This window comes from Pieris rapae, chromosome 2 (genome assembly GCF_905147795.1).
Source record: "Pieris rapae chromosome 2, ilPieRapa1.1, whole genome shotgun sequence".
Classification (NCBI taxonomy): Eukaryota; Metazoa; Arthropoda; class Insecta; order Lepidoptera; family Pieridae; genus Pieris; species Pieris rapae.
In genome coordinates this window covers 7,007,038-7,034,436 of record NC_059510.1, presented here as the reverse complement: position 1 = coordinate 7,034,436, position 27,399 = coordinate 7,007,038, and the positions used below count along the sequence as shown (strand labels likewise).

At 30.8% G+C, this 27,399-nt stretch overlaps 1 protein-coding gene across 2 annotated transcripts in view; it reads right to left on the bottom strand.

Annotated features, from left to right (window-relative positions):
- Window positions 1–26,753, bottom strand: part of LOC110991264 (ABC transporter G family member 23) — a 52,189-nt gene extending 25,436 nt beyond the window's left edge. Inside the window, exons 1-2 of one of the 2 annotated variants that reach the window (XM_022260576.2) lie at window positions 26,552–26,753; window positions 17,467–17,545 (exon numbers count right to left, since the gene is read on the bottom strand). In XM_022260576.2, coding sequence (XP_022116268.2) covers window positions 17,467–17,540 — 74 coding nt within the window. In that variant the 5' untranslated portion in view covers window positions 17,541–17,545; window positions 26,552–26,753. Of the gene's footprint in view, window positions 1–7,690; window positions 7,869–17,466; window positions 17,546–26,551 lie in introns of those variants that run through there. The other variant, XM_022268637.2, reaches the window with a different exon arrangement.
- Between the last annotated feature and the right edge of the window lie 646 nt (window positions 26,754–27,399).

Here is a 27,399-nt window from a genome sequence, read left to right as displayed (position 1 = left end):
GCAACACGTGCTTATAGTACTTGATGTCAGTAATATTGATTACTGTCACTGGTCTTGATAATGCAACTCTACATATTTCTTTCTATCCTTAACTAGGGTTTAAGACTTCAATATTGTATATTAAATTCTTCTTTATTAAAAAGGACAGTTTTAGAAATGAAAATTACACAAAGCACTCGGTGATTTTTTATATTTTTTTTAATATGATGATATTCAAAATTAAAGCATTCAAAAATGATAAGAAAATTGAACAATTTTACTTAATATGGCACCGGCTTTAAGTATATTTTTACGGAAAAAAATAACAAAATGACAATTATTCATTAAACATTGACTTTAACTAAAGCTATGTCTACATTTGGTATATTTGCACACTATTTGAACCTTGTAACGACCTTACAAGTGCCCAAGGCTTATTGAGGCTTTCGTCAAAGCACCATATATTAAAAATGTTTCCTGTTTGATACTCTTTTGTGAATCTTAGATTTAACAAATGAAACTAAGATATAAATCTTGTGGCTTTTGACTTCATAATTAATATCAATTAGTGAAATGATTGTCAACTTAATTGTAAGCATAGAATGTTTCTGTTACATGCAAGCTGCAAGTACAGTCGTTTTTGTTGCCATAATTAACTTAAAAAAATCCTATACATCAATATAAAGGTACATTTTTAAATAGTAAAGTAGTTAAACGTATAAAAGTACGTTTTATCAAGAGTACTACATCACCTTACTAAATACAGTTTATGTTCATTCGCAAATATGTTTTCTTAAAAAAACGTACTGAGGAAGAACGCAATCGCCTGTGTTAAAGGTTAGTTTTTATATTTGTTTTTGTACTCTGACGTAAATTTTTAATTTACTAAAAAGTATGTATATTCATTTAAATTAATGTTTCCTATACTTGTTAATGTTTAAGTTTAAAGTTGAAATGTTCATTTTATATTATTTTCAGTATGCTATAAAATTTACCTGTCTTATTAAAAAAAACTTTTACATGTGCTATCTATCTTTGATATTAATAATTTATAAGTGCAGAATAACCTGAGGGGTGACAGTTAATAGTTTCTGAAGTCGTTTAGTAAGATTTAGAGTTAGAATAAGCGTTAACATTATTTTCCATAAAATATCGTAGTTTTATTGTATTAAGCAAAATAATTATTTAATCAAAATTAGACATAATTTATTGTGTGTATAAGATACTTATTATCATTGAAGCTTTCTTTGTTCAATAGCAATTTACGTCACAAGGAAGAGTGGATTCACATGTGAAACGATCCACAATAGCATTGTTTTATGTGTGTCAGCATGAACCCTGGGAACGACTGACAATACGACTTGTCAAGGCTTTTACTTGGTGATGTATTGTGAGTTACATAAGGGAAACGTTTGTTATATTGTTAAATAAAAAAAATATTTTTATCGTATGCTGTATTTGTATCGTAAAACATTTTGCTAATTTTGTCGTATTATTTTTCAGTCTGACAAAAGACAAAATGCCTTTTGTCCGATATTTTAGCTTTGGTATACTTTTCAATTAGGCACTTGATTATTTCATAACATGTGCTTGCTTTTTTTTGTTTAATATTGGTAGACATCGTCTTAAAGATGAGACACGTATATATAGTTTTATATAGTTTATTTTCAATTCTTTTGCTTTACGAATGTAATCTTTCTTTTTGTTCAAAATGACGTAACTTCAATTGCCAGTTAAAATATTTTCCAAGATTGTAAAGATCTGAATGATGTTGTAAGAATGACTTTCACCTGGGGTTTCCCGGCACCAAACATGCGGGCAAATAAACCAGTTCCATTGAGCAAGTTCAAAATGGTGATGTTGCGACACTTTACTTAAGTACAAAGAAATAATTAAAATGAGCTGTAAGATTATGGTCACAAGTCTTATATTCAAGTAGCTAAATAGCCTTATTATAAAGCTTTATTCTATTAATACCAAGAATTATGTGAAGTTCTTTTATACGGCATTAAATAGGTTGTTAATCAAGTTTCGTATATATTGTCATAATTTACAATGCAGGCCAATAAAAGAAGCAAGTAAATAAACAAATTCTCAAATATTAATAATTACTTTATTTAAACATATGCCTGAATTACTTATATTTTATCATGTATAGTTGCGATGAATACTAACATTTATAACTATAAGGATAGTAAGTGAGCAAGTTTTAAAAATAAACGTCTTAAACACCACGCACGGTACGCGTTTATGTCTTTTGTATGGACTCCCGAAATCGTAAAATCCTTGAAGCGTAGCGTAAAATCAGACTGCTTTCTAGATATAAAAATAAGTTTTTAATTTAATTTGTTTTTTATATGCAATGCAATGACGTATTTAATTGACGTAGACCAACAAAAAAATATTTTATTTTAGTGTAATGGAGTTTATATATTAAAACGAGTATAATTTTTACAGGATTAACTGATACGTCATGCAAGTTTAAAAACATTTTGAATCATTGTTGATATGTGTTATATGTCCAACTGCGATTAACAATTAAGATATTTCATGTTATTTTAAGATTCTTGTCTTATCTGATCCAACTTTTATCATAACAAAAGTAGAATAAATTTCATAAATCGTATAAAATAAGTAGTGTTGAAACTAGAAAAGTGCATCTAATCAGAACATGTCCTCATTATGTAATTGTACATTCACTTATTACGTGATCGGGCCAACGATGAACGGATGGAAGTTGATTTTTATGTTAATCTGAAGCGCATACCATAGTGCTGGTCACACTTTTGTGTCCATTTTATTTAGACATGATTCTTATAATTAATTTAATCGCATTGAAAGACAAAGTATATTTAAAGTATAAGATTAGTGCAAGAGCTTTGGTCCCGTATAGATTATTGAACGAGCAATAATTTTTCATATAAAATAAACACAATAAGTACATTACAGTAGAAAAGAATAGTGTTATTAGCGTCTAACTATATCATAGTATCCACTTTAAAATATATATAAACAGTTTTTTCGTACTGTAAGTAAAAACCCTAGAGGCCTTAAAGATAACTTTTAGACGAATTAGAGAAATACTATCTAAGAAGCCTACTTGACTTACGTACGTTAATATATATTTGAAATTTAATTAAAAGTAGAATGCATCCTCTCGGTAACAGTAAGTAGGTAAGTGTATATGTGTGGCTTTGTATAAAGACACGTTCGGCGCACGCGCATGCCCACGCAAGGCCGTTGTTGTTTGCAAAACAGCAGCAATATCAAAAGTTATTGTATGTACTATTTAAACTGTTAAATAAAGAAATATTGGTATCAAATCCGAATAATTATGTTTACTAGATAATAAAAAAATACATAAAAAACCCGTTTAATTTAATAATATTTTTTTTACATTCTTGCTATCCTATATCTTAGCTACCTTCAGTTCCATCCATTGGAACCTCTTCATGGGTTAAGGCCTCCTTCAGCTTTTTCCAACTAACTAAGAAAGCCATAGCTGTCTACGGCTTTCTTTCTCCAGTCGCTATCGTTTCTATTTCTTCTATCCGCCTTCTTTGGGGTGCCCTCTTCCTTCCCAATGGTCCTTTCCATATAGCTGTATTTAAATTGCCTGGTCAAAACATTTGTTTGCTTGCTTTTAAATTCCTTTTATTTGTGTATCAAATAAGTCCTATATAATAATATACGTCCCGCCCATTACCACATCTGTTTTAGGGCATATTATTATATGTGTTATTATTGTAAGGCATCTATCAGTTTTGTTTTTCGTCTTATTTTTCGCTTTTTATTTTATGTATTTTATTATTTTTAGTAGTACTAGTTAAAACGAGGTCAACAACGAGCGAAGTATCCTCCTTCGCATACAAATTAAAGTACTCACAAAAATAATTAAACCGAGAAAACCTACCTAAAAACCTACCATAAATATTTTAAATGTTACTTAATTGTATTGTTTGCATATTCAGTACGTCAGTAGTACACAACAAATAGTTTTAAAAAGTTTCAAGAGATCCAGAGAGAAAGCTATCAAATTCAAATAAAGAAATATCAATGGCATGTAGCAATGAGGACGTATTTTGGATATAGAAAAGAAAATTATGTTTGAAATCGAATATCAGGTGCATTTTTAGACTGCTTCACGCTTCAACAACACGTTAGTAAAAATAATATTAACGTTTAAAGAAGCGAGCGATAAAAGAATACATTTATACTAATTTGATCATGAGACAATTTTAATATGTACTAATTGAGTTCAGGCCCATATTAAAATTGTGCAATATCTAACTCATTCACTGGAAACTTCTATTTGAGATTAACTCTGAACTAATGGACTAACCGCGATACCGTTAACCTCAACTCAGTTATTTTAGACTTTAAATTATCATTTGAAATAGGTTTATATTAACTATACCATCGTTGCCAAATTGGCTTATTCATAATTTATTTATTTGCGCGAAGTTCAGTATATTTTTTGTTTCCTTTTAATAATGATAATTAAGAAGTGAATATATTAACTGACTTACGATTTCCTCTTTCTCTAAAGTCTTAAAACTTTATAGAAATATGAGTAATTAAACAATTTTAATATAACATAAATTGGAATGATATTTCAAAGGAACGTCATCAAAAATTCAGTTTGTATGAAATTTTGCTTTTTTTTGTATTTGTATTCTTTAAAATGGCATAAAACAGAAACTCTCTTTGCTTTCGACATATACATGAATCGACATAGGTCCTATACTAATTAATGCTCAAATAAATCAAGAATCCAAGGAAATCAACTAATTAACGTGTTAAATACGTTTTTTGTCGCTGTTTTTTGTTATTACGTTAATATTAATTTTTAAATGAATTTTAATATTAACCTTGTTAGTCATCGTCTTTAACGTGCCAACATTATACAGTATCGTTTTATCAAAGAGTTTATTGTCTGAGGTTTTTCCGTGCGTTATTAAAAATAATAATAAATAAACGATCAAAAATTGAAGACTCGTTCTCTTCAATTTAACAAACAACAAATATTCGATTTATTTATTTTTATTTTGTATACTGATAAGATGGACACAGACTGAGCTAAAAAGTTTTTATTTTTTAACTATGCCTTTTGATTTATGAAATTGTCAATATTCTCAACGTCAAACCACTCTTAATATGGAAATTGTATTTTTTTACAACAAACTCCCAAACAAAAATGGAGAATTATCACTAAATAAATTCAAATTAAACGTAAAATAAAGTTTTTATAAATCTGACGTATATATAAATGATCCTAATCCTTGGGATTGATTTGCTTCAGTTCAAACAATTTGTATGACTCTAAACTTTGATATTAAAAAGAGTGGCGAAAAGTTACTTGCCAGTTCTTCTTGCCCGTTGTTGTATAATATCAAATGTGAGTATAGAATTAATTTAACTTCTTTTCTGAAGTTTATAAGTGTACTTGTTTACCTACATGAATAAAATTATTTTGAGTTTGACTTAGCGGAGGAATCTATATATCTGTACAGTATGGTCTCATACACTGACAAACAGTGTTACAGATCTATAAGACTATAGAAAAAAAGAAATCAATATTTTAAAATATCACGAATAAGTGTTTTGGGGTTTATAAACCAGTTACTGAAAATCCTTTTACAAATGTAAGTTTCGCTCCTAGTGTTAGAATTTTGTTTTGATGGGACCAAAAATTTGAAGATCATGTTCAGTTAATTATATAAATACACCTCAGGCTGTTTATCGAAATAAGAAAATTAAGAACGAATTATAACTTTTATAGTATAATTTGATCATTGTCCATCAATTATGTGTAAAAATAGTAGTATTAAACTAACTTAAGATAAATAAAACATTCCTTCGTTGAGATTAAAGTTTGAATAAGCATCCGGTTTCGGTATTTGAGTTTCAACAGAGCATTTTTTTAATTAAATAAATAAACTTAATATGCAAATATAATATTTATACTTGATAAGGCTAAATGAAGAATTTATAATTTTATCCAAATAGCATTTAATATACGCCTTGAAACGAATTAATATTATTTATTTAACCCAACTCGTTACCATAGCAACGTCATCTTACAAAAAATACAATTTGCTACGGAAAAGACATGATATAATAATATTGGCATCACACCATAAAATGATGATTTATGCTAAGAATATATATATATATTTATAAAAGCGTTTTTTAAAAAAACTAACACGATAAACTTATCTTACTTATTATAAAGAGGGAGGATATATTTTTTAATTTATAATTTAATAATTATTTTATTGGGTTTATTCTTGAAATATATATTTATAAATAAAGGTTCAGCCGTTCTTAGTAACGTAGTAAAAGTCAGAAAACAACTTAAGTTATGTTAATGATACGCCCATTAACCTTTAACGTTAACTTAATACGGAACAAAGTATTATTATATCACATTATTTTTCCTTATTTATACCATTCCATTTTTACTAGGCTACTACAATATTAATGGGTGTTTACGTAGAAGTACAAAAAACCAACCAAACCGCTATTTCCTTCAATACCTTTATTAAAATTTTAAACTCTACGTACAGTGTTGTGTAGCGCAAGTAATATAATTAATAATCCTAGTTTATATGCTTAAAGGTTTCACGAAATAGTTTTGAAGCTATTATATCTATATCTGCGTTTCTTTGACGATTATAAAATCTAAATTTATGGATTTCAATTAGTCCGTTTTGTCCGTTTGACATACATATAATTAATCCGATGCGTTTTGATTTGGCTTTGTAGTTAGTATATTAGCAGGTATAAATCGACTACTATCTCTCTAGCACAATGTAATTAACATTGCACAATACCGAATTCAACGATCGAATTAAGACTTTATGTAAATAAATTGTGTCATATAATTAAGTATGCGTGAGACGGATCATGTCAAAATGAAACTCACACTTGACCATGACCAGTATACGTACGGACAGACGGCTTATAATTTTATATATCGAGTGAGCGGCGTTAGGTAACCAGTTCCATTTAATAGCATCACATTTCATAATTTTTGTCCAAGTTATTAGTACGAAGGCTTCCTATACACGAGCAGTTTAAGCGTTGGATACAAAAATGTATCTCCAGTCGTAGGCGAATGAAAATTTTTAATGAATAATTACTTGTTAAATTTAATGTATTTATAATTGTGTTTCATATATACACACGTGAAATATACACGATTTTAAGTGACTAGAAATTGGTGTTACACAATTTCTTATTAGTCATGTGGCTCTATTTCAATTCGAATAAGATTCGATATGGAGCGTGAAGTCTCAAGAAGACAGTTCACAACGCAATATTGGAAAGTGAAACTTTTCTGTGCTTTATGTGAATCTTATAAGACTATTCTCTTCGTTTTAACAATAACGAACAAACGTTAATTCCTGCATCATGAATAGTAACATAAATAATGCTAGGCTTATACTAAATCAGCAAGTTTGAAGACGAAACAAGATGAAATAAACTCAAATATAAAAATAATTGTTGGCGATTCAGTATAACAAAATATATGCTTTGAATCTATAAGAATGAATCGACAATTATTAAACTCGTATGTTAATTATTAATCGTATTAAATATTAAGAATTAAATTACTCTCACACAATGTCGATTGTATAATTCTTATAAAGTTCAAAACCATACCAACCCACTTCAACCCAAGAATCCTGTTACAGTTAACACTTACGTTATAAGCATATTGCTTGTCAATACATACACACAACACACACAAAACACAGACACAGACACAGAACTTGTGAATAAAGCGCGCGACTGGGGCGGCGGCTGGCAGCGAACTAACTTAAAACCTGTCGACTAAGAGCGGTCAATCGGTAAGGCTGTGACGCAAGTGGTTTCGGCAACTCGGGTTTTTTATTGCTTAATGACACACAGCGCGTTGGAATCTCGACTTAAATACGGAATTAAGCCTTATGGAGGACTGAAAGAGGTTTTATATCAGTGATGCGCAGCGACAGCGATGATAAAAAAAAAATAAAAGGAAGAAGTTTCATTCAGCAATATATACATATCGAGGAATTCCTAATTTAAAAATCAGTATTTAAACGCATTGAAACAATACTTCTTCATTTTTCGTATTGATATGTTTAACATATTTACTAGTCTTCTAGAGAAGACCATGATACCCATAGAGGTAAACTAAGATATTTTTTTCTTAGAACAATGACAAAAGTATTTAATGTTCGTTTATCTACTCTTCATCAAAATTACAATCGATTCATCACTGAGGAGAATAGGAGGAATTTTATATAATTGCAGAAATGTCTCGAATCCGAAACAGACAAAGAGTACAAGCATTTTAAATCGAAATTTTCACAAAAGCAAATCCTGAGTACCGTATACGTCGTTAAAGAAATTTGCCGTTTAAGGTTGCATGATTTATTTGATTTTTTTGTGATCAGATTGTGTACTGGAAGGTCAGTAACCCCTCAATAAAGCACGGGGGTATGGGCAAAATATTTCACATTTAAATATAACATTTTTTATGAGTATAAGCGCGATTCTTACTCATCGTGTCGAGTGCTTTACAGCAATCGTCAGGAAGAGACTCTCTATGTACTCACGTAACATTACATTTTTGCACCTGTTTCATTGCAACAGATAAAGCATTATTATTGCACTATTAACCACTACCATGAAAAAAGAGTATTTTGTTATTTTTGTTAAGCGAGAACTATGTTTTCTTATTTTTAAGAGCGGTTTTTATAAATACGTATGAGCAGTGTTGGCCTAGAGGCTCCAGCGTACGACTCTCATACCTGACGTTGTAGGTTCGATCCCCGGCTGTGTACCAATGGACTTTCTTTCTATGTGCGCATTTAACAGTTGCTCGAATGGTGAAGGAAAACATCGTGAGGAAACCGACATGTCTTAGACCCAAAAAGTCGACGACGTGTGTCAGGCACTGGAGGCTGACCTACTTGCCTATTAGATTTAAAAATTGATCATGAAACAGATTCAGAAATCTGAGGCCAAGACCTAAAGAGGTTGTAGTGCCACTGATTCATTCATTCATTTTATAAATACGACAAAGCGGAAACGTTGCATGGCTAATTTTTAGCAGAATTTATTACTAACGCCGTTCTTTATATGGCTGATAAATTTTTTGTGCTTCTAATTAGTGGCATCAAAACAAAATTAATTACCAGAACATTTGTTATAAAGCACGAATAGCAAGTAGGTTTTCCCACTCTGTTTATGGAGAACAGAAGGCCAGACTATATATAAATGGTAATATTATTCCGGAAATAACAGAGATAAAGGAATATAATTTGTCTTGCAGTTTTGATGCTAGTACGTGGTTTGTTAGTTTAATTTTCTAAAACAAACAAATGGCAAAAATAGTTTACATGTTATGATTTCTGTGTTAAAACTATTGTATCTAATAATTTTAGTTAAAAACTAAGCAATGAATATTAAAATTGGAATTTGTATATTTATTTTATAGTATTTGTAATTGATATATATAAAATATGTACATTCCACAATAGTTTTTCATTAAAAATCCAATTCAACGTCAATTTGTGATAATATACAAACTTATTGTACAAATCATATTTCCTTTAAATTAACAGCTGCTGACAAAGAGGAACTTGATTATTAAATATTCAAATTCAATGTGTTATTAGGTTTAAAGACATTTATTCTCATAATAGACTAGTCACTTACATGAGAACATTTATATGCTAACGTTACAATTTGAAAAAAAAAGAAACTTGGTAGAACTTGGATGAACTTTCATTATTAAATCGACGACGACGATCTTTTTGGATAAATTAAAAAATATGTCATTATTAGTTATTGCTCGCGAAGTCCTTCTGATGCATTAAATATAGAAGAACGATCTTCATTTAATCTCGACGCGTATAATAGAAATTGGAAAGAATTAATATAAAAGGCATGTTCATGAATAACATAATTAAAATACAATCCAACAACGTGTAGATTTATTGATTATTAAGATCACGATCTTGCACGTAATATTCGTACATTCACCTTTTGTAAGCATTAAGTATAGATATCAAGTATATGCAAGCAAAAGGTTTTTCGGTTTTAGTTCAAATATAATAGCTTTCGTGTACTTTTGTAATTAAAACAGTTCTGTTCGTCTTAACTGTCGTATATAAACAAGTAACATTTTCTGTAATTTAGCTGAAATAATTCGCTAAGTTTATGTATTGGGGGATTTATTAAATTCCCAAATTAGGAGATTAATATCAAAAATAAAAATATCAAGAATATGTTAAAAAGCGTAAAACCTTGTAAAGCTTTTCCAAGCGTATGTAAGGCGGAAATCTTTCATATTCTATGAACGTATAACGTTACGAGATTATGTTATTATACCACAGACTACATCAGTTGCAATCAACAATAATAATTTATTTACATATGGTACAAATATGTCATGGTGGTACAGTCTAAAGTTCGTATATTCTGCAACACATAATGACGTGAAAATTTATCAAGAAATGCGCCTTAGCGTGTTGGCAGCCTTTGAATTCATAGTTGGTTCCTTAAAAAAATAGTTATATACACTCGCTCTTAAATTTTCAGTTTATTAAAGTTTCATCTGTGTAATTTAACAAAAATATAACATAAAAAAAATGTTGTAATTATAAGTCTCGAGAATGCAGCGGACTCTTAAGACTGGATTGCACAGCATTAATGTTTTATAAGTAAATTCCTTATAGACAGTACAAATTGTCATTTTATTAATATCAGATATTTCAAGCAATTTAGATGGTCGAGTTGGTTGTCCTTGTTAAACCAGTTGCGCGGACTTCGTTTGGTGATTTACTGCCCAACGTTTCTGAGCGTTTAATACACAGAACAATGACCCTGGAAACGATAAATTCTATGATTTTATCTATAATATTCTGTGTAGATGATGATTACCTATGGTTCCAATATCTATGAAATTACATTGCTGTTAACCAGATAGTAAATTGGGTGTAAATCTTTGATAAATAATGTATAGTTTTTCGTTTATCAATCAGATTATGTATGCTTATTGTAATATGTTACAAATGCTATTGAAGTATGATTATTGAATATTCTTTCACTTAAGAGACCAGAGACAGAAACAATGTAGCTAATAAAAATTCGTATGTATAATTTAAACACTTATCATATCAATCAAAATGTTAGGAAATAATTTTTTTATCCGTTAATTTTACAGTTCGCTGCAAAAATCAATAAAATAAAAATAAAAAATATCAGTGGCGCTACAACCTCTTTTAGGTCTTGGCCTCAGATTTCTATATGGGAAGTATGTGATCAGTCTCCAGTGCCTGGCACACGTCGTCGACTTTTTGGGTCTAAGACATGTCGGTTTCCTCACGATGTTTTCTTCCCCGTTCGAATTCAAATGTCTAATGCACACATAGAAAGAAAGTCCATTGGTGCACAGCCGGTGATCGAACCTATGGCCTCAAGTATGAGAGCCGCAAGCTGAAGCCACTAGGCCAACATCGTCGCAAAAAATCAGTACAATTAAAAACATAAGTAACGGGCGGCTCTATCACTTTCAACCCATTTTCTTGGGTGGAAACAGAGTTTCATGACATCTACATTAACTTAGACATAAAGAATATAAAAAAACGAGACAATAAAAGGGACTTTAAAGGAAGATAAAGAAGCTAAGCGGAAAATATTTTAATTTTGTTATTGGCAAAATCATACAATTACATATTACATCGTTTAATTACAGTGGAAATCATCGAAATCAATAAAATCATAGAATCACAAAACAAAGGCTACATAGTGTCTGGGCACTGGGTGTTACATTTAATTTATTTTAGTGTCTCACCTTAAACGAAATCTAAGGATATCATTAATTTTACGGCTTCAATTTCAATTGTTGAACGTTTTCCTTAAATCATTAACGTCTAAGCCAGTCACTGTTCCAACAAATTATTAAGAAAGAGGATAATGATATAGCCATCCTTCACTATAAGTCTCTACTGTAAGTCTTACACTAAGCGCTATAAAACATTCAACATTTCTTTCGTTTAAAAACTGGTGTAATTTAAATCTTAAGATAGGATATTGGGAATTTGAACTGTGATTTTCATACAAAAGTCTATCCACATATACCGATCCGACCAACCATGGATAGCTTGTATCGACAGTTGGCTATCACACTGTCGATTGGTTATGGGCACACTTTTATCAATATTTGTTTGATGTCTATCTCAGATGTGGATTGAGATTATTGGGATGAGGTTATTGGGATCGGGCGTAAGTCAGATATACTCCATTGGTCCGGGGCTCGAACCTACAACCTCAAGCAGAGAGTGATATGCTAAATTCATTACGTGGCCAAAAAAGGAATGGTGAATATAATGTGAGACTTTAAAATAAATGTAAACTTAACGATAGTTAAAATACAAAATTATCGTCTTTTACTAAATAGTTAAATGTGCCTTTTTAAAATTAGGAATTTAGTATTAATTCTTTAGCTTCTTCTTACGGCTAGTAATCTTTGTGCCTGACATAATCGTCGCAAAACGTTAATAAAATTGTCTATTACAAACAGGAGATGCAATGTAACTATCTCTTAAATTAGACTAGGAAATAACTTTTCGTTCTCTAATTATAAATTAAATTAATAATTAATTACGAAATATTATATTATCACTAATAAGATAGAACAAAAAAATCTTTGAGATATGTACATAAAATGTTATCTACGTATTTAAATTTTATAACCAGTTCCTTGTCGATTTCTGGTTTGTGAAGGTTTAATTGTGAACAATCAGCTTTTCACAGTGTCTTTACTTCCCTAGCTAAGTTTATCTTTAAATACATCTAGTGATTATACCATAGTTCCAGAAATTTCCAGAAACTCTTTCTTAATTATTGTCGTTATTAATGTATTGCTCTGTGGTATATACAGTGAATGTTTGTATACGTCAAAACGATAATGCCAGTGTTTGCATCAATTTTTCATATAATTTGTAAAGATTCCTTTAATACTATCTATACATAAATTATTTAAACTTCAGTGATATTTAGAGAGTCACGTATTGTATTTGATTCTTGGAATGTATGCTTAGCGCTAATACTCGACTAGAATATAACCCTTTGTATGGAACTAAGTCTCAAGTTGTTCGTTCGTTCAAAAATGAACATTTCCTATATGCATGTTACCTAATAAACAGTTACAGAAATACGATAATTTTTACCCTTATCTATTCGTAAGTAATACGGGGCATAGATTTGCGTCGTAGGCATTCTTAATAATCCGCGGCTCGTAGCAATTGCTAATTGCATATATAGAACTGGCTCGGTTTCTATAACAAAAATACCATGGCAAATATAAGAAATATTCGAATTATTATTGGGGTTATAAATAGCCATTGAAAACGTCAGTACGGCCGGGTTTTACCTAAAACGTTGAGATTTCAATAAACAATATTTCTAAACTTGTTTTCTGACGTCATCGCCATTGAACTGATACATGTGTGAAATAAATAAAATCGTATACATATTTCTTCAGTAGGATTGTATAAATAAAATTTGTACTTATATGAATATGGATACTTCATAAGTGTCGTAACTTTAATAACTTCAATGACGAATAAAAAAATTCTTGCAATTTACTGGAATTAGCACTTCTTAACTAAACACATTAATTATGTCAAGTAATATACATATTTATGTACATACATAACATATTTTTGTAGGTATTTATGATGTATGTATGTATACATATTGTATATGCATGTATACGAGCCGAAGGCGCATCTGTTGTTAAGTGATACCATAGTACATAACAATTCCACAGGACTCGTACGTTTTAAGAATTAGTACAATTTTTTTCTTGAAGTTGTAAGCTTACTGAACTAAATAATTACACTTATATTAAATAAATTTTAAAAAACACATAACAAAGCATATTAAATAGTTACATAAAGCTAATCTTTGTAGGCTTCAAAGCGATAAACGAGAATTCAAATTTCAACATTTTATGCTCTGTGTAGTCAACTCTGTGATTAATGAGAAATGTGATATACCTATAAGTATTATTTTAATATTTAACATATAGGTTTTACGTTTAAGTTTGTAAAAAAAAGCCAACAGAATAATAATATTGAAAGTCACACACATGATTCGAGGTCTTTCCTTGTATAACGTCGAAATATATTTATTAAAATACCAGTTACTTGAAAACATTTTAAAATCGGTTTACATTATTATATTTTTACTAGCGTGTTTTGAATATAACATTCCAGTCTGATTCATGTTTACCAAAATAGCTATAGAGGCCTATCAGACCTACGATGTGGTTACATAATCGAACTATGTTTCCCACAAACAACAAATAAATACCAAAAATTAAACAACCCTTTATTACATTGCTGTCTCAGAGGACAATCTTTGTTGAGAAATACGTTTATAAAATTCTATTTTAAAATCGAAATCACGAATCAATTTATTTTATGTGTGGATGTTTACGTTTCATTCCAGAATCAATATCAAACGGTCGAAGCGAAAACCTCTGAAGCCGTTTTTTATGTTTATTGTTCGTCGTTCATTTGTTTATAAAAATATTCCATTCAAAGAATTGTTTCCTATATCATATCAAATCACTCATTATTTTGAAGCAGGTTAATTTTGTATCTAAATTTGACTTTTAATTTGATATCTCGATGGTTCTTACATAAACCATAATTATTTTTATAAGAGAGCGGAACATGGTCTTGTAATTACATTGTTTCCTCTCAAATCAAATCAAATGCATTTAAATAACAAAATGTTCACTTATGAATGTCAAAAAGAAATACATATTAAATGCTTCTAAGGCGTAGAACGGAAGATAAGAAATAAACTTTCTGCCACTCTTTTAAATCGCCTTGTTTTTTGTTATTAAATACTGCTATGTTACTAAATAAAATATTATTTAAAAGGAGCTGCATCTTTAAGTAATTAATAGTTAATTAATAATAATAATAAAAAACAAAGATTTTTCCTCTATCAGCAGGAGGCATGGTGAAATGGGAGCATGCACGTACATTCTTCTACAACATTCTTTAAATAAATTATTATTATTATTCTCATACTCTACAATAAGACAATTTTCTTTCTATGAGTTTATTTACCAAAATATATATTTTCACTATAATTGTTTCTCTTTATTTGTCCTTCCATGTCATGGAAAATATTTAAATATATTTGAAACAATACCATCGAAATTCAAAATTGTATTTTTTCTCGTCTCACGGAAGATTAAGCAACTATAAGCCTTGACTCGAGAGTTCATAGTCCAATGAAAACGAGATGCGTGACAGCCTTCCCAGGCTTCTCTATGAGGAAATTAAAATAATGTATGTTTAGGTGCATGGAATATTCATTTGCTTAAGGGTATACCAATTACTCACTAAACAATTTAATAGTTTAATTAGCTTCCATTCCCATTCAAACCTAAAATTTTTGTATTGTTTGCAAAACAATTGGGACAGCCAGCCAACACGCCCTTGTACGTCGGCAAACCATAATTTACTGACATGGCCCAGTCATTTTTGGTATGTCCGGGTGAGTATTAAAATGTACCATAATTAGTCCTTAAGATTCTGTTCCGGATGTACCTGGTAATTACAGGGAAATGGTCATAAGTTATAAAAGGTTCATGACATTTGAAGATCAACGACATGGACGGTATGTCGAAGCTGTATCGTTTTAAAGTAAATATCAAAGCTTCGCAAAATCAACTTTAAATAATTGAAAAAGTCTGTGAAGAATATTTTACTAACTAGCAGTAGAACGATTCTTAACCAAACCAAAATTAAAAACATATGTGTCCCGGAACGAAAAGGTTTCAAAATTATCTGATTTATGATTATTATTTATAAGAGGGTTATTTTTTTACGCTGTTACCCCTTTAATGAAACCCGTCACAACAATACACAAGACAAGAGAAGAACCTTTTACACATAGACGAACGTTACATCCCATTGGACGATTAATTTTATATATATTTCATATATGTACATGAGTACTTATATTCATAAGTGAAATTCTGCTATATGCAAAAGTCGTGATACTTCCAGCGGTTTTGCTGGAACTGTTTGAGTCATTTTAGTTTGTAGAATTGCGGTCAGTATATTAATATTGATATAGTATAAAACAACTGAATATGGAGATACAAACCCAGAAGACCGAGACTGAGTTCCTAAGATTGTTGTCTTACGCGACGGAAATATGAATCGAGAGCGATGACAATCCCAGTTGCAACAGATGGGTTGTAAAGTTAAAGGCGGTATAATTTTGGTATAAAACTAAGTCCCATCTTGGTTTTAGTTTAAATTTATTGAAATAAAAACTATTTCGTACAATAACAGCGTCATCTATTCACGCATATCGCTATTACACGGTTATAAAGAATCAATTACCTGTTTAGTTCTATATAAGATCTTTAGATGGCGCTATTCATAATATAACATAAAGTATTGATAAGAGATGGCAGTAACATCAATAATTTTATATTTATTTAACCATTACTACGATAAAGTGTAGAATGAAGATATAAATGTTGTATATAATTATATACAACTCACTTTAAAGTGGTATAATTCTTAATAAATATGTTTCTTATAAATTTCATGCTGTAATTGCGATGTTTTATGATGAGTATTATAAACAATTGTATCTAATAAAAAAAATATTTTTTAAATGGTGTGTAAATTATAAAATAACTATTGATTAAACCAATATAATTATAATTAATATGCATTTTAATTTACGCATTAGAATAAAATCTGCAATTGTTCAGTAGTCATTGCAAGTAGTTTGCAAGCATTTCGGTCTATAATTGCATGCACAAGCCTTTACTATTCGGGTTAGTAGGCGTGCTCGTTGATGTGTCGGCTACACGCGAAAGTAGATCTTGCGTCATGACAGATCAACATCTCATAACTGCTTGCATCATACATGCCTTCCGATTTGACTACTTAGCTAGAATACACTTTGGCACGTGCTTACAATAGTTAATAGTTTGTATTATCAAATTATAAAGTAAAAGAAATGCATAGAAAATTATAAAATATGAGATGCGAAAAGCCTTACAAAGTTATAGGTAAATGATAAGGGAAATTTATTATCACGATATTATTTATAACAAAATTAAATAATTTATACTAAATTTATTAAACTCTATCGCGTCCAATTATTTATATATCAAAAATTAATTAACGATTATGGCCATAATCATTATGTCACAGACAATAGAGAAAAACAACAGATACGTCGTTCTCAAAATATAAAATTGGTTGTTATTTTTTCCGATTTATACTATAAGTAGTATGTTTTTCTACGCACGACTTTCCTCAAACATACTAGGATACATGAATCATTCAGATATTACAATATTAATATGCCTTTAATGCTTCTTGACATAGTAATTTAAAAGTATAAGGGGACAAGTAGTCGGTGGAAGATACTCACCCAGTCCAACTGAACATTTGCCGCAGTCTATCCGGTCGTACATTATTATTATTATTATGGTTGAGTGCTGCCATTTTATCTGAAATGACGAAAAAATATAATTTATTTAAAAGAAACAAGAAACAAATGCTTACGAAAAATAAACCAATGTTATGGTTCAGAAAATTTAAATTAGGTTTGGCTATTAATTAGGTATGTAGTTTTTATTTCCTATTCACTTATTTTTAAACATAATATGCCTGAAAGATCGAAATTTACTTTATTCTTATTAGGAGTTAGACTATATACACAGTATAGATTTAATTTTAACTTGGATTGAATTCAATGAAGTGTAAATAATATATTTATAATATAGTAGACTTATTAAAAAAAACAAGTCCATTAATCGTTATATTGCGCCAATCATAATTAAAAAATGGAAAATTACTGTAACGCAAGGCATAAAACTTATTAAGAAACCTTGTGCTGTAGACAAAGGAAGATTTTGCTTTACATAGTAAATAATGTGGGAAAAACTCAAAGGAATTACTCATTTACCGCTAACTCAAATATTATTTATATCAAATGGCAGATGAATCAATATATATTTGTAGAACTTATTCATATTAGCACACAGTACTTTTGCATATTGTATATTTTGTAGACTTAATAGAAAAGTAATTACGCACAGCAATACCGTGACAAAGTAATTAAAAAAAACGGTACACGTGCCCACTATGTGATGCTTAACATGTCAGAGGTGTAAGTACAGAAAAAGCGAAAGTAATAAGACATAAAAAATCATAAATATGAAATTTAACTAAGAAATATTAAGCACCGAGATACGTTTAATGAAACAACTTTATGAAATTGTATTCTCGTCACTTTATTTTAGTACTTTTTCGAAATAATTATTTATAACCATGAAAGATACTAAGATTCTACTAGACTACTAGAATCTGTCTTATTAATGAGAGTTACATAAATACAAAGTAACCGTTTGATTTACTTTAATGACAGTAATTATCTGAACAAAAAGTCAATCGGAAGGCAGAAAACAATAGTTTGCGTAAGGACACCTTGCTTATACTAAGGCGAAGCATGATTTATTTATTTATTAGCACTTCGTTGTATATACAGGAATATAATGCAATTGAAATTATTAAATAAAAAGGAGGGCAACTGGCGCCTTAATCGCTTTAAAGCGATCTCTTCCAGGTGACCACTGCGACAAAAAGAAAAAATAATTAGACGAGGAAGCGCAAGAAGTGCAAAAATGCATAGACAATTAGAACATATGTAAACAGTGGACTAGACAATAGCAAAAAAACCACATGAAAAAGAAAAAGTACACATGAATCCCGATAACTCCAGATCGGTTAGTACAAAAGTTATGGATGTGATGTGGACTGATGGTTTGTTAATGCTTGTCTATGTAAAGGAAGATAGAGAAGGACCCGTTGCCATAGCACAGAGACCTGAAAGGATTTGCCAAGAAAGGAAGAGTAGAAATGGGATTAAAAAGATATAGTTTTCGGAAGAGCGTAAGCTATTGCTATGGGCTCCCAAAAAATTGTAATCGTTTTTGAGATAGGAAGTACATAGTTTTATGAATGAACAGGATGAAAAATAAGAGATAGAGAACATGAGTATCACATCGCTGACGAATGAGTAACACGCCAAAACGTTTACGGAACGCAGACATACGTCGACCGTAATATAAAAACGAATTTTGGAGACGATCCATTATATTAAGCAATTCTTCGTTTATATCGAAAGAGCAAGAATCAACCTAGTCTAGTAATGGCAGACGGAGAGGTTGTACCAGTGAGGTTTTAGTGCTAAAGGGACGAAAATTACTATGACATTCGAGGCGCCGTAAAATTTGTGCCTTTCTTAATTATGCTGCCCGGATAAATTTTCATAAATTAAGACCCCCAAATTTTATACTGTACGGTTAATTTATAAAATCACACGCGCCCGTCGATATGTACAGGAAAGAACTTGGCCCAATCAATTTTCGATGTGAAATAGGGCTGCCAATAATATTGAATGGGATATGTGCGACGGTGAAGGCCTAGGTTATTTACGATACCAAGGCAAGGGCAAGAACCAGTCTGTTGCATGGATCCCCGTTATCCAGAACGTTACGCCTACTGAATGCTGTCTCCGATCAACATATGTATTTATATATTCGCAGAGTGCACAGTAGCGATATTGTGTATATTATGTGTTTAATATTATATATGCACTTTATTATATTTTATCAAATGATTATCGTATTGGCATAGTCTGTAAGGATTGTGTATGTATTTTTGTAATTGATTAAAAAAAAAACATGTAGGGATCGATATGTAGGCCAAAATCATTACCCCAGTCTTATTACTATCTTTGCCAGCTCATATATAAAATTATTTTTATATTACATAACATTGATAAAGACGCAAACATATTACATCCAACATTTTAAATAAAAAGTTATAATTTATTTCCAAGACTTAAAATTTTGTTAATAAACCTATTACTAAACTTGATTTCGAAACTAAATCATTCTGCGATGAATACATGCTTTGCCGATTAAACAAAAGGGATGACCTTTAAGCAAGAGTAGATGTACCAACTGTGTCAAAATTATACAGAGTTTCTCCGATGGAACCAGGCTTTTCCTTAAGAAATAGAGACCTTCTTTGCACAAGTGTTCAAGTTTCCTATGTTTTATGCATATTTTTCTTCAATTGTAATCGCTTTGGTTACCTAGGCTACAACTATTTGTGCAATTTGAAAAATCTTTATTTCTAATCCTGTTTCTAATATGCTGGGACTCTGTGAGACTGTGTGCTGGGATGTGTGTGATGTGATGTGATATGATGGTGTGTGTGATAATTTACTAACTAAGTAAAATGAGCAGTGTTGTTCTAGCGTTGTCCAACGCTTCAGCGTGTATCTCAGGTTTTGCACCAATGAATGTGTGAATTTCTATCGATGTGCGCATTTAACTATCTTTCGAACGGCGTAGGAAACACATCGTTAGGAAACCGACTTGCTTTATCACGTTATTTCAATAACTCTTTATATATTGGACATGTAAAAATAAATTTGTTATAAATTGCTATCGGCGAATTACCTAAAATTAAATTATCTGATTTGATTTAACCGTTTGAAGACAATATGGTAGGAAGAAAATAGGAATGCGATTATTTTTTTTAATATTAAATAAATGTTTACCCCGATATACATAAACGTAAAGCAAACTGAAATTTTTTAAAATAAGTGTAGAAATTATCAACAAACCACTTTTATATCGTAAAGTTTAATTTAAAATGTTTCATAATAATTTTTTTGACATCATTCTTATAATAAAACTAGCTGACTCGGCGAACTTCGTTCCGCCTAACAATCTAATAATATCGTGTTAACTTTAGTAAAACTTGATTTAGGAAATTATTAATCCATCACAATAACATGAATACAACTTTTTTTGCAAATACAGAAATGTTTTATTGCTTGCCATTGCGTAAGTAGAATGGCAGTTTTACATATTAAGCCTCTTTTCTATCGCAAATATTGCGAAACTTTCTGATATACAATATTTTTGATGAGATAACACATGTCCTCGATCAAGATCAAAGCCTTAAGCCTCAAGGTTATTCACCTAAGATCAGAATTTCTTGAAGTGACAGGAATTCCATGTAAAATGATGCGTAGTTTTGTCAATGTTTTGTCACCAGATGCTATTTCCATTAGCAAAATTTATTTATTTATTTTATTACTTATTCTGCTCACACAGCTAAGAAAAATCCACCAAAAATCCAACCAATCGATCTTAAGTTATAAGTAGTATAACTAACACGACTTTGTTTTATGTACATGTTTAGATAGAAGCCATTGCGTGAAAACTTGATCCAGCAACACAGAACAACCATTGGTATAAGTAATTCATAAGGATCTTACTTAGGTGTCCATATTTCTCAATATTTCGGGTAAACAACTCGAGGTGTCCCAGATAAAACTGGTCACCGGCTAGTGATGTAACTATCGCATAATGGCATGGTGCCTTTCACTGGCTTTTTACCTTATTTATATATAGAAATAGGATCTATATGGGTTTCCTAGGGTAGACACAACGTTTAATCGTCAAAGAAACTTAAAACTAAGCTAGCCAACTAATGTTTAAACTTTCTCTGCTATTGTCACCAGTGGATTATACGCTTGTCAACAGTAGTAAAAAACCCATGTCAGCGTGTGTCGTGTAAGGAATAAGGATAACATAGGGTACCTACTGTCGTAATTCGTGTCGTTTTTATATCTTTGTCCTACCAAAGTGACACTAAGCACTAAGTTTCTGAATATTACCTTAAACGGTACATGCCTATAAACTAAAATCGTTATCTATAATTACATATAACTACACAAAAAACACATATATATATATATACTAGCTGACCTGGCGAACTTTGTTCCGCCTTAATGGCAATAAATAAGCAGTTTGGGTTTTTTTATTGGAAAATATACAAAAAAATTAAATACCTACATTAATCATTCATTATTATTTCTGTATTTTAGTACATAGGTTGCTCTTCACTTAAGTACCTTGTGATACACATTTTTTCATTTTTTGTTTTATTATCAGGCGCAAAAACAAACAACGCTGATGGTCTTCCGACCCGTGAACATGCCACGTATAATTGACCATGGGAAAAACATGAATGTTCTAGATTTAAACCACAAACTTTTAAGGATTGGCCTTGTGATTTGTTGATGGTCATGGCAAATGCAAGACGTATCGGAAATTGAAGTCTTTTAAATTCAAACGGCATATCGGTTGGGATCATCGGGATCCTCGGAATAAGAACTTCCTCACCTTTGAATTTTCCTATCATTATCGTAGCGTAAATTACATTGTTCTTCAATTTTCTAACCACCAAACGCATACCATTATGTAGTTCAGGTCATCTACATCTTTATTCTTTTTCTTCTTTTTTATCAGTAAGCAATGTAACTCTCATGTTTGTTGTCAGCTGCAGTTTCGTCACATAGCGCCATAGATTTGACGATTTGAGGCAAGCGTTTATTTCGTCGACAGCCGTAGATCTTGGAATTACTGGCAGTATTTGGCGGAAATCGCCAGACAGTAAAATCATTGCTCCTCCAAAACATCTCGATTCATTGCGTAAATCTTTTAATGTTCGGTTAAGTGCTTCCAATGCACGTTTATGCGCCATTGTGCATTCGTCCCAGATGATGATTTTCGATGCCGCTAAAACTTTGGCCATTGCTGAGTGTTTTGCAATATTACACGTTGGTTCTCCAATAGTTTGAAGATTTAACGGTAATTTTAATTCTGAATGAGCCGTACGGCATCCTTCTAACAATGTGGCTGCTATTTCAGAAGAAGCAACTGCAACCGCTATGTTGGATCTCGCCCGAACAGTTGCTAAAACTAATGACATGAGGAATGTCTTGCCAGTTCCACCAAGGGCATCTAGGAAATATAAACCACCATTTTCATCATCGTTTGCCTTCATTAAAGTATCATAAACTTCCTTTTGTTGGTATTTCAACAGGGGTACATTCGTTTGAACTACTAAATCTAATTCCTGGTGATCATATTCACGTTCCCGTTCCAATACTCGATTAAATGCGTCATTCGACAACAACAACAAATAGAAACATTCATCATTCTTTGGATGAACTGTATACATACGACAATACCGAGTTTTATAGTTCTCTTCACTGTTTATACGAATGGGCAATAGCACTATCATTATAATTAAATTGTAAATTGTAAAAATAATTAAACGTATTTATTTAATAGAAATATTTTGAATATTGATTTCTTACAAATATCAAATTGTCATATATACGTCATTACACAGCTGTCATTATACGTCAATTACATAGCTATCATTTGCGTTTTATTATTCCAAGTCTGATTCTTATTTGTTATACCACTTTTTATAGTGACTGACGTTTCATGTCAAGTCCCACGGGAACGCTGTCGAACGGGATAAAAAGTATCCTATGTCCGTCTCCTGGCTCTAAGCTACCTCCATACCAATTTTCACTCAAATCTGTTCTTTCGTTCTTGAGTTATAAGTGGTGTAACTAACACGACTTTCTTTTATATATATAGATATATATATACGTTTTTTTTGGGGGTAATCTCTCGAACTACTACCAAGTTAAAGCAACGTTATTTGACGGATTAAATTATTAGATATTATTTTAATATTATTTTGTCGGAGAAAAACGGTAGAACGAAAACATTTCCTACAAACGCCCCCTTAACGATGAGAGATATATGATGTTGCCTACAAAAGACTCAACGACAGTAAATGTCTAACTTATATTACTTAATATTATATAAAAACAAGTCATCCAAATCTTATAGCAGCTCCTACAGAAATCTAGAATGATACATGAGGCAAGTTTAAATATATAATTATTCATGGTTTAACAATATAAGGTAGGGGTGACGTTAATTTATAACTTAGCAAAATTAAGTCAAGCTTTCAATTAGTTATAAAAAATAATTGATAGTAGTAATATTTTAATATAGTTTAACAGTAGGTTATAACACGCGGTACCTCTGTATGTGAAAGCGACCCAATGTACCAATATATAACGGTATATTAGCGAAATACAAAGCGATGTACTGTAATAGTTAAATAAAATGTTCTTTGATACCCCTAACTATCCTTATAACATATCCGTTTGAATGTTTTCACACGCATGACTTAACAGGAGGAAAACGAAAATCGAAATAAAACACCGTCACGCTCTTATAAATTTCATCATTGTAACTTGATTTATTACTTCTTAGGTAAGATGTTAAATCATTGGTTATGTCCAATAAAACCCTCACTTGTAGATATGATGTTACATAAAATATATATAGGTATACCACATCGATAAAATATACGAATAACAATCGACCATAGGTGCCGTAATAAATATTGTAGGATATTTTTAAATTTACAACCTAAATAATAATAATAATTAGTCACGTTCATTTATTTGCAGTGTCACGACAGGACTAAACTTTGATAAATCTTTGAGTGTTACAGTTTATGAATAATATGGGTATACTATATACATATTTTATAATATAACATAATTTAAAAAAACCGAAGGAGGTTATAATTTCGTTTAATTTTATTATGTGAGTGTTTGCATACTAGTTTCAGCGTATATACAAATATCAAAAGGCTTTCTGCATTTGCTCGTTCAGTGAAGGAAAACATTGCGAAGAAACCGGCACATTAGGCTGATGTATGAAATGATCACGAAACAGATATATCTGAGGCCCAGAGCTAAAAAGTTGTAGCGCCACTGGGTTTGCTTGTACTTACCCTGTACCTACCTACATACGTAATAACTGCCAGGATTATTGATGTCGGTTTAAGCTTTTAGTAGTTTTTGAGGTTGCATTAGGATTCATTAGGTTCTTTATTTTATTTTATTTGATTTTATGTCTTGTTAGGAATTTATGATACGATATTTTTCCCAATTATATCATTTTTGTGTTATTATTCAAAGTGTATATTGTTTTATATATATAAATAAATGTTATTTTTTTATTTTTTTTAGTTCCAGAAGTTTAAGAACGAAAACTGCCACGAATTTAAAAAGCCGTATTGTTATGTTTTGTCGTTATGGAGTAAGAAATATATAGTAAACAGAAATGATGAAATACACATATATATCTCTACATCGTTCGCTACCGGATGCTGCATTTGTTTACGTTAGCCAATCGAGAAAAAATTTCAAATTGCACTGTTCTTTAAATAAAATAAAATGTATTTAAACAATTTTTTTTGAGGGGTAAAACTCCGGTTGTATGAGTATTATTGTGACTTTTAAAATCGGATCAGTTGCTCTGTATATATATTTTTTTTTGTTACGTATAAAGAGGAAATACATATGTGAGCTTGAATCAGGTTCTATTATTTGTCTTTCCTCTAATGTCTAATTGACGTGGAAACAGCTGCAATACTGTTGATGGTTAAATCAATTATAGCGTTTAGCAAGCGAGTCAAGAGTTTATCTTACCAATCGATTTAACGTTTGTCTCTATAGCACAATTATTATGGAAAACTTTTAAACACAATCGGTATACATTGGGCATCATTAAGAAAATTCATGGATGAATCAGGCTCAATTATGAAAAAATATTGTTTATTGATTATTTTCTAGGAAACTCATTATTTTTCATTATATTAGATAAAACTAATATTATATTTCAAATTCAAATGCAACTCGTATAAAGTACAATCAAACAAAAAACAAAGGTAAAGGTCGATGATGTGTTCAAAATCAGAAGCACATGCTTTAATCAAAATTAAACATACAGAATCAATACGCAGAGACGCAGGATACATCAGATGAATAATCATGAGATAAATTACCTGTTTCACATGGTTTTTATAACATTAATAAGCGTAAAACCTATAATTAATATATTGTGCATAAATTGATAGCAACGTGCGTTCGATGCACCTTTTTACTTAATCCTCGACAAAATTAAAAGAAAATACATATTTGGACATAGATAACGACGTCGACGCCCTTTATAGTTAATTTATGCTACATAGTTCTTTAAATTATATATCTACATACAAAGTCATCACTATAAAAGGGAGCCGGTTGCGAATGGAAATCCGAAACGAAGTTTTTATTTGTAACCTGCATCTGTGTTTACAATATGACTTTAATGGAATTTTTCCTATGCATGTATAAAAACCAAATGAAACCTGTCACAGTCGGTTAAAATAAACCACTATACAAAAACCAGAAGACAACTTCAAACAGTGTTTACGATTGCGTACGGCCCCCTTGGGTCACTTTCTCCAACCTTGATATGCCCGACGCGACTACACTAACACGTAAATTCAATGGTATTTTTGACTATGCATCGTAAACTTTTACTTTTACAGACAAACAGAAACTAACTTTCCAATATTCCCTATAACTGACGCGTAGATTACAACGGAATTATATAAATATGCGGAAACTTATGTAAGCTAAGCTTAGCTCTATTTGTAAGCGTTATTGTATCATTCTTATTGATATCTAAGCATAGATAAAGAAATGAATAAACTCTCACCGAGTGTTCGATATTCTAATGTAGATGATCCAAAAAGAAAAAAAGTCACAGATCACAAACACAAGAATTTGTCACTGTCACTTGTTCTGGCGCGGAAATCTGCGCGTATACACAACACTTTCTAATCGAAAATTTTATTTTATTTGATTGTTCTTTCATTAACCGCTTCGCCACGTACGATACGGACTGTGGCTAGGCAGGCTGTGGTTGGTTGAGTATCGTCTTGGTCTGATTTCTTGTCGCGACGAACCAACTTGGAAACTATAAACCGACTCGTATGTAGGTGCATCGAAGCGCGTGCATTTCCGCGATAAAATGCAACTTTTCTTTTGGTCGTCTAACAGGCATATTGACCAAATGGACGTGTTGAAATGAGCTGTCCGTTTTGCAATTACCGCAATGTAAACACCAACAAGTAGGATGCCATGTATCCGCAAATATCGTAATAAGTTAGATTACACACATACCTATTTACTTACAAAATAGAGGTATGTAACCCTTTAAAATATTGTTATAATCGTGATATCGTGATCGTGATCACATTCTATTAAAACAGAACGTGCTCATAGCAATAACAATTAAAGACGACGTAAGTGCATTCTTAATGAACTTAAAATGTTTAATTTTTTATGAACTCCGTAAATTGCATAATTTGATATAATGCAAAAGGATTTTAATCATCTATTATATTAACATATTTTATATTAGCCATCTCGATCTCATCTCCGGAGATTAAGTTATAATAAACGGCCTTTCTCTATTTCGCCACATTGTTATATTTTAGTAATAATTAGTAATAGTTAACACGAATTCATTGTATTTTTAGAAGTATTATACTTATACAAAAA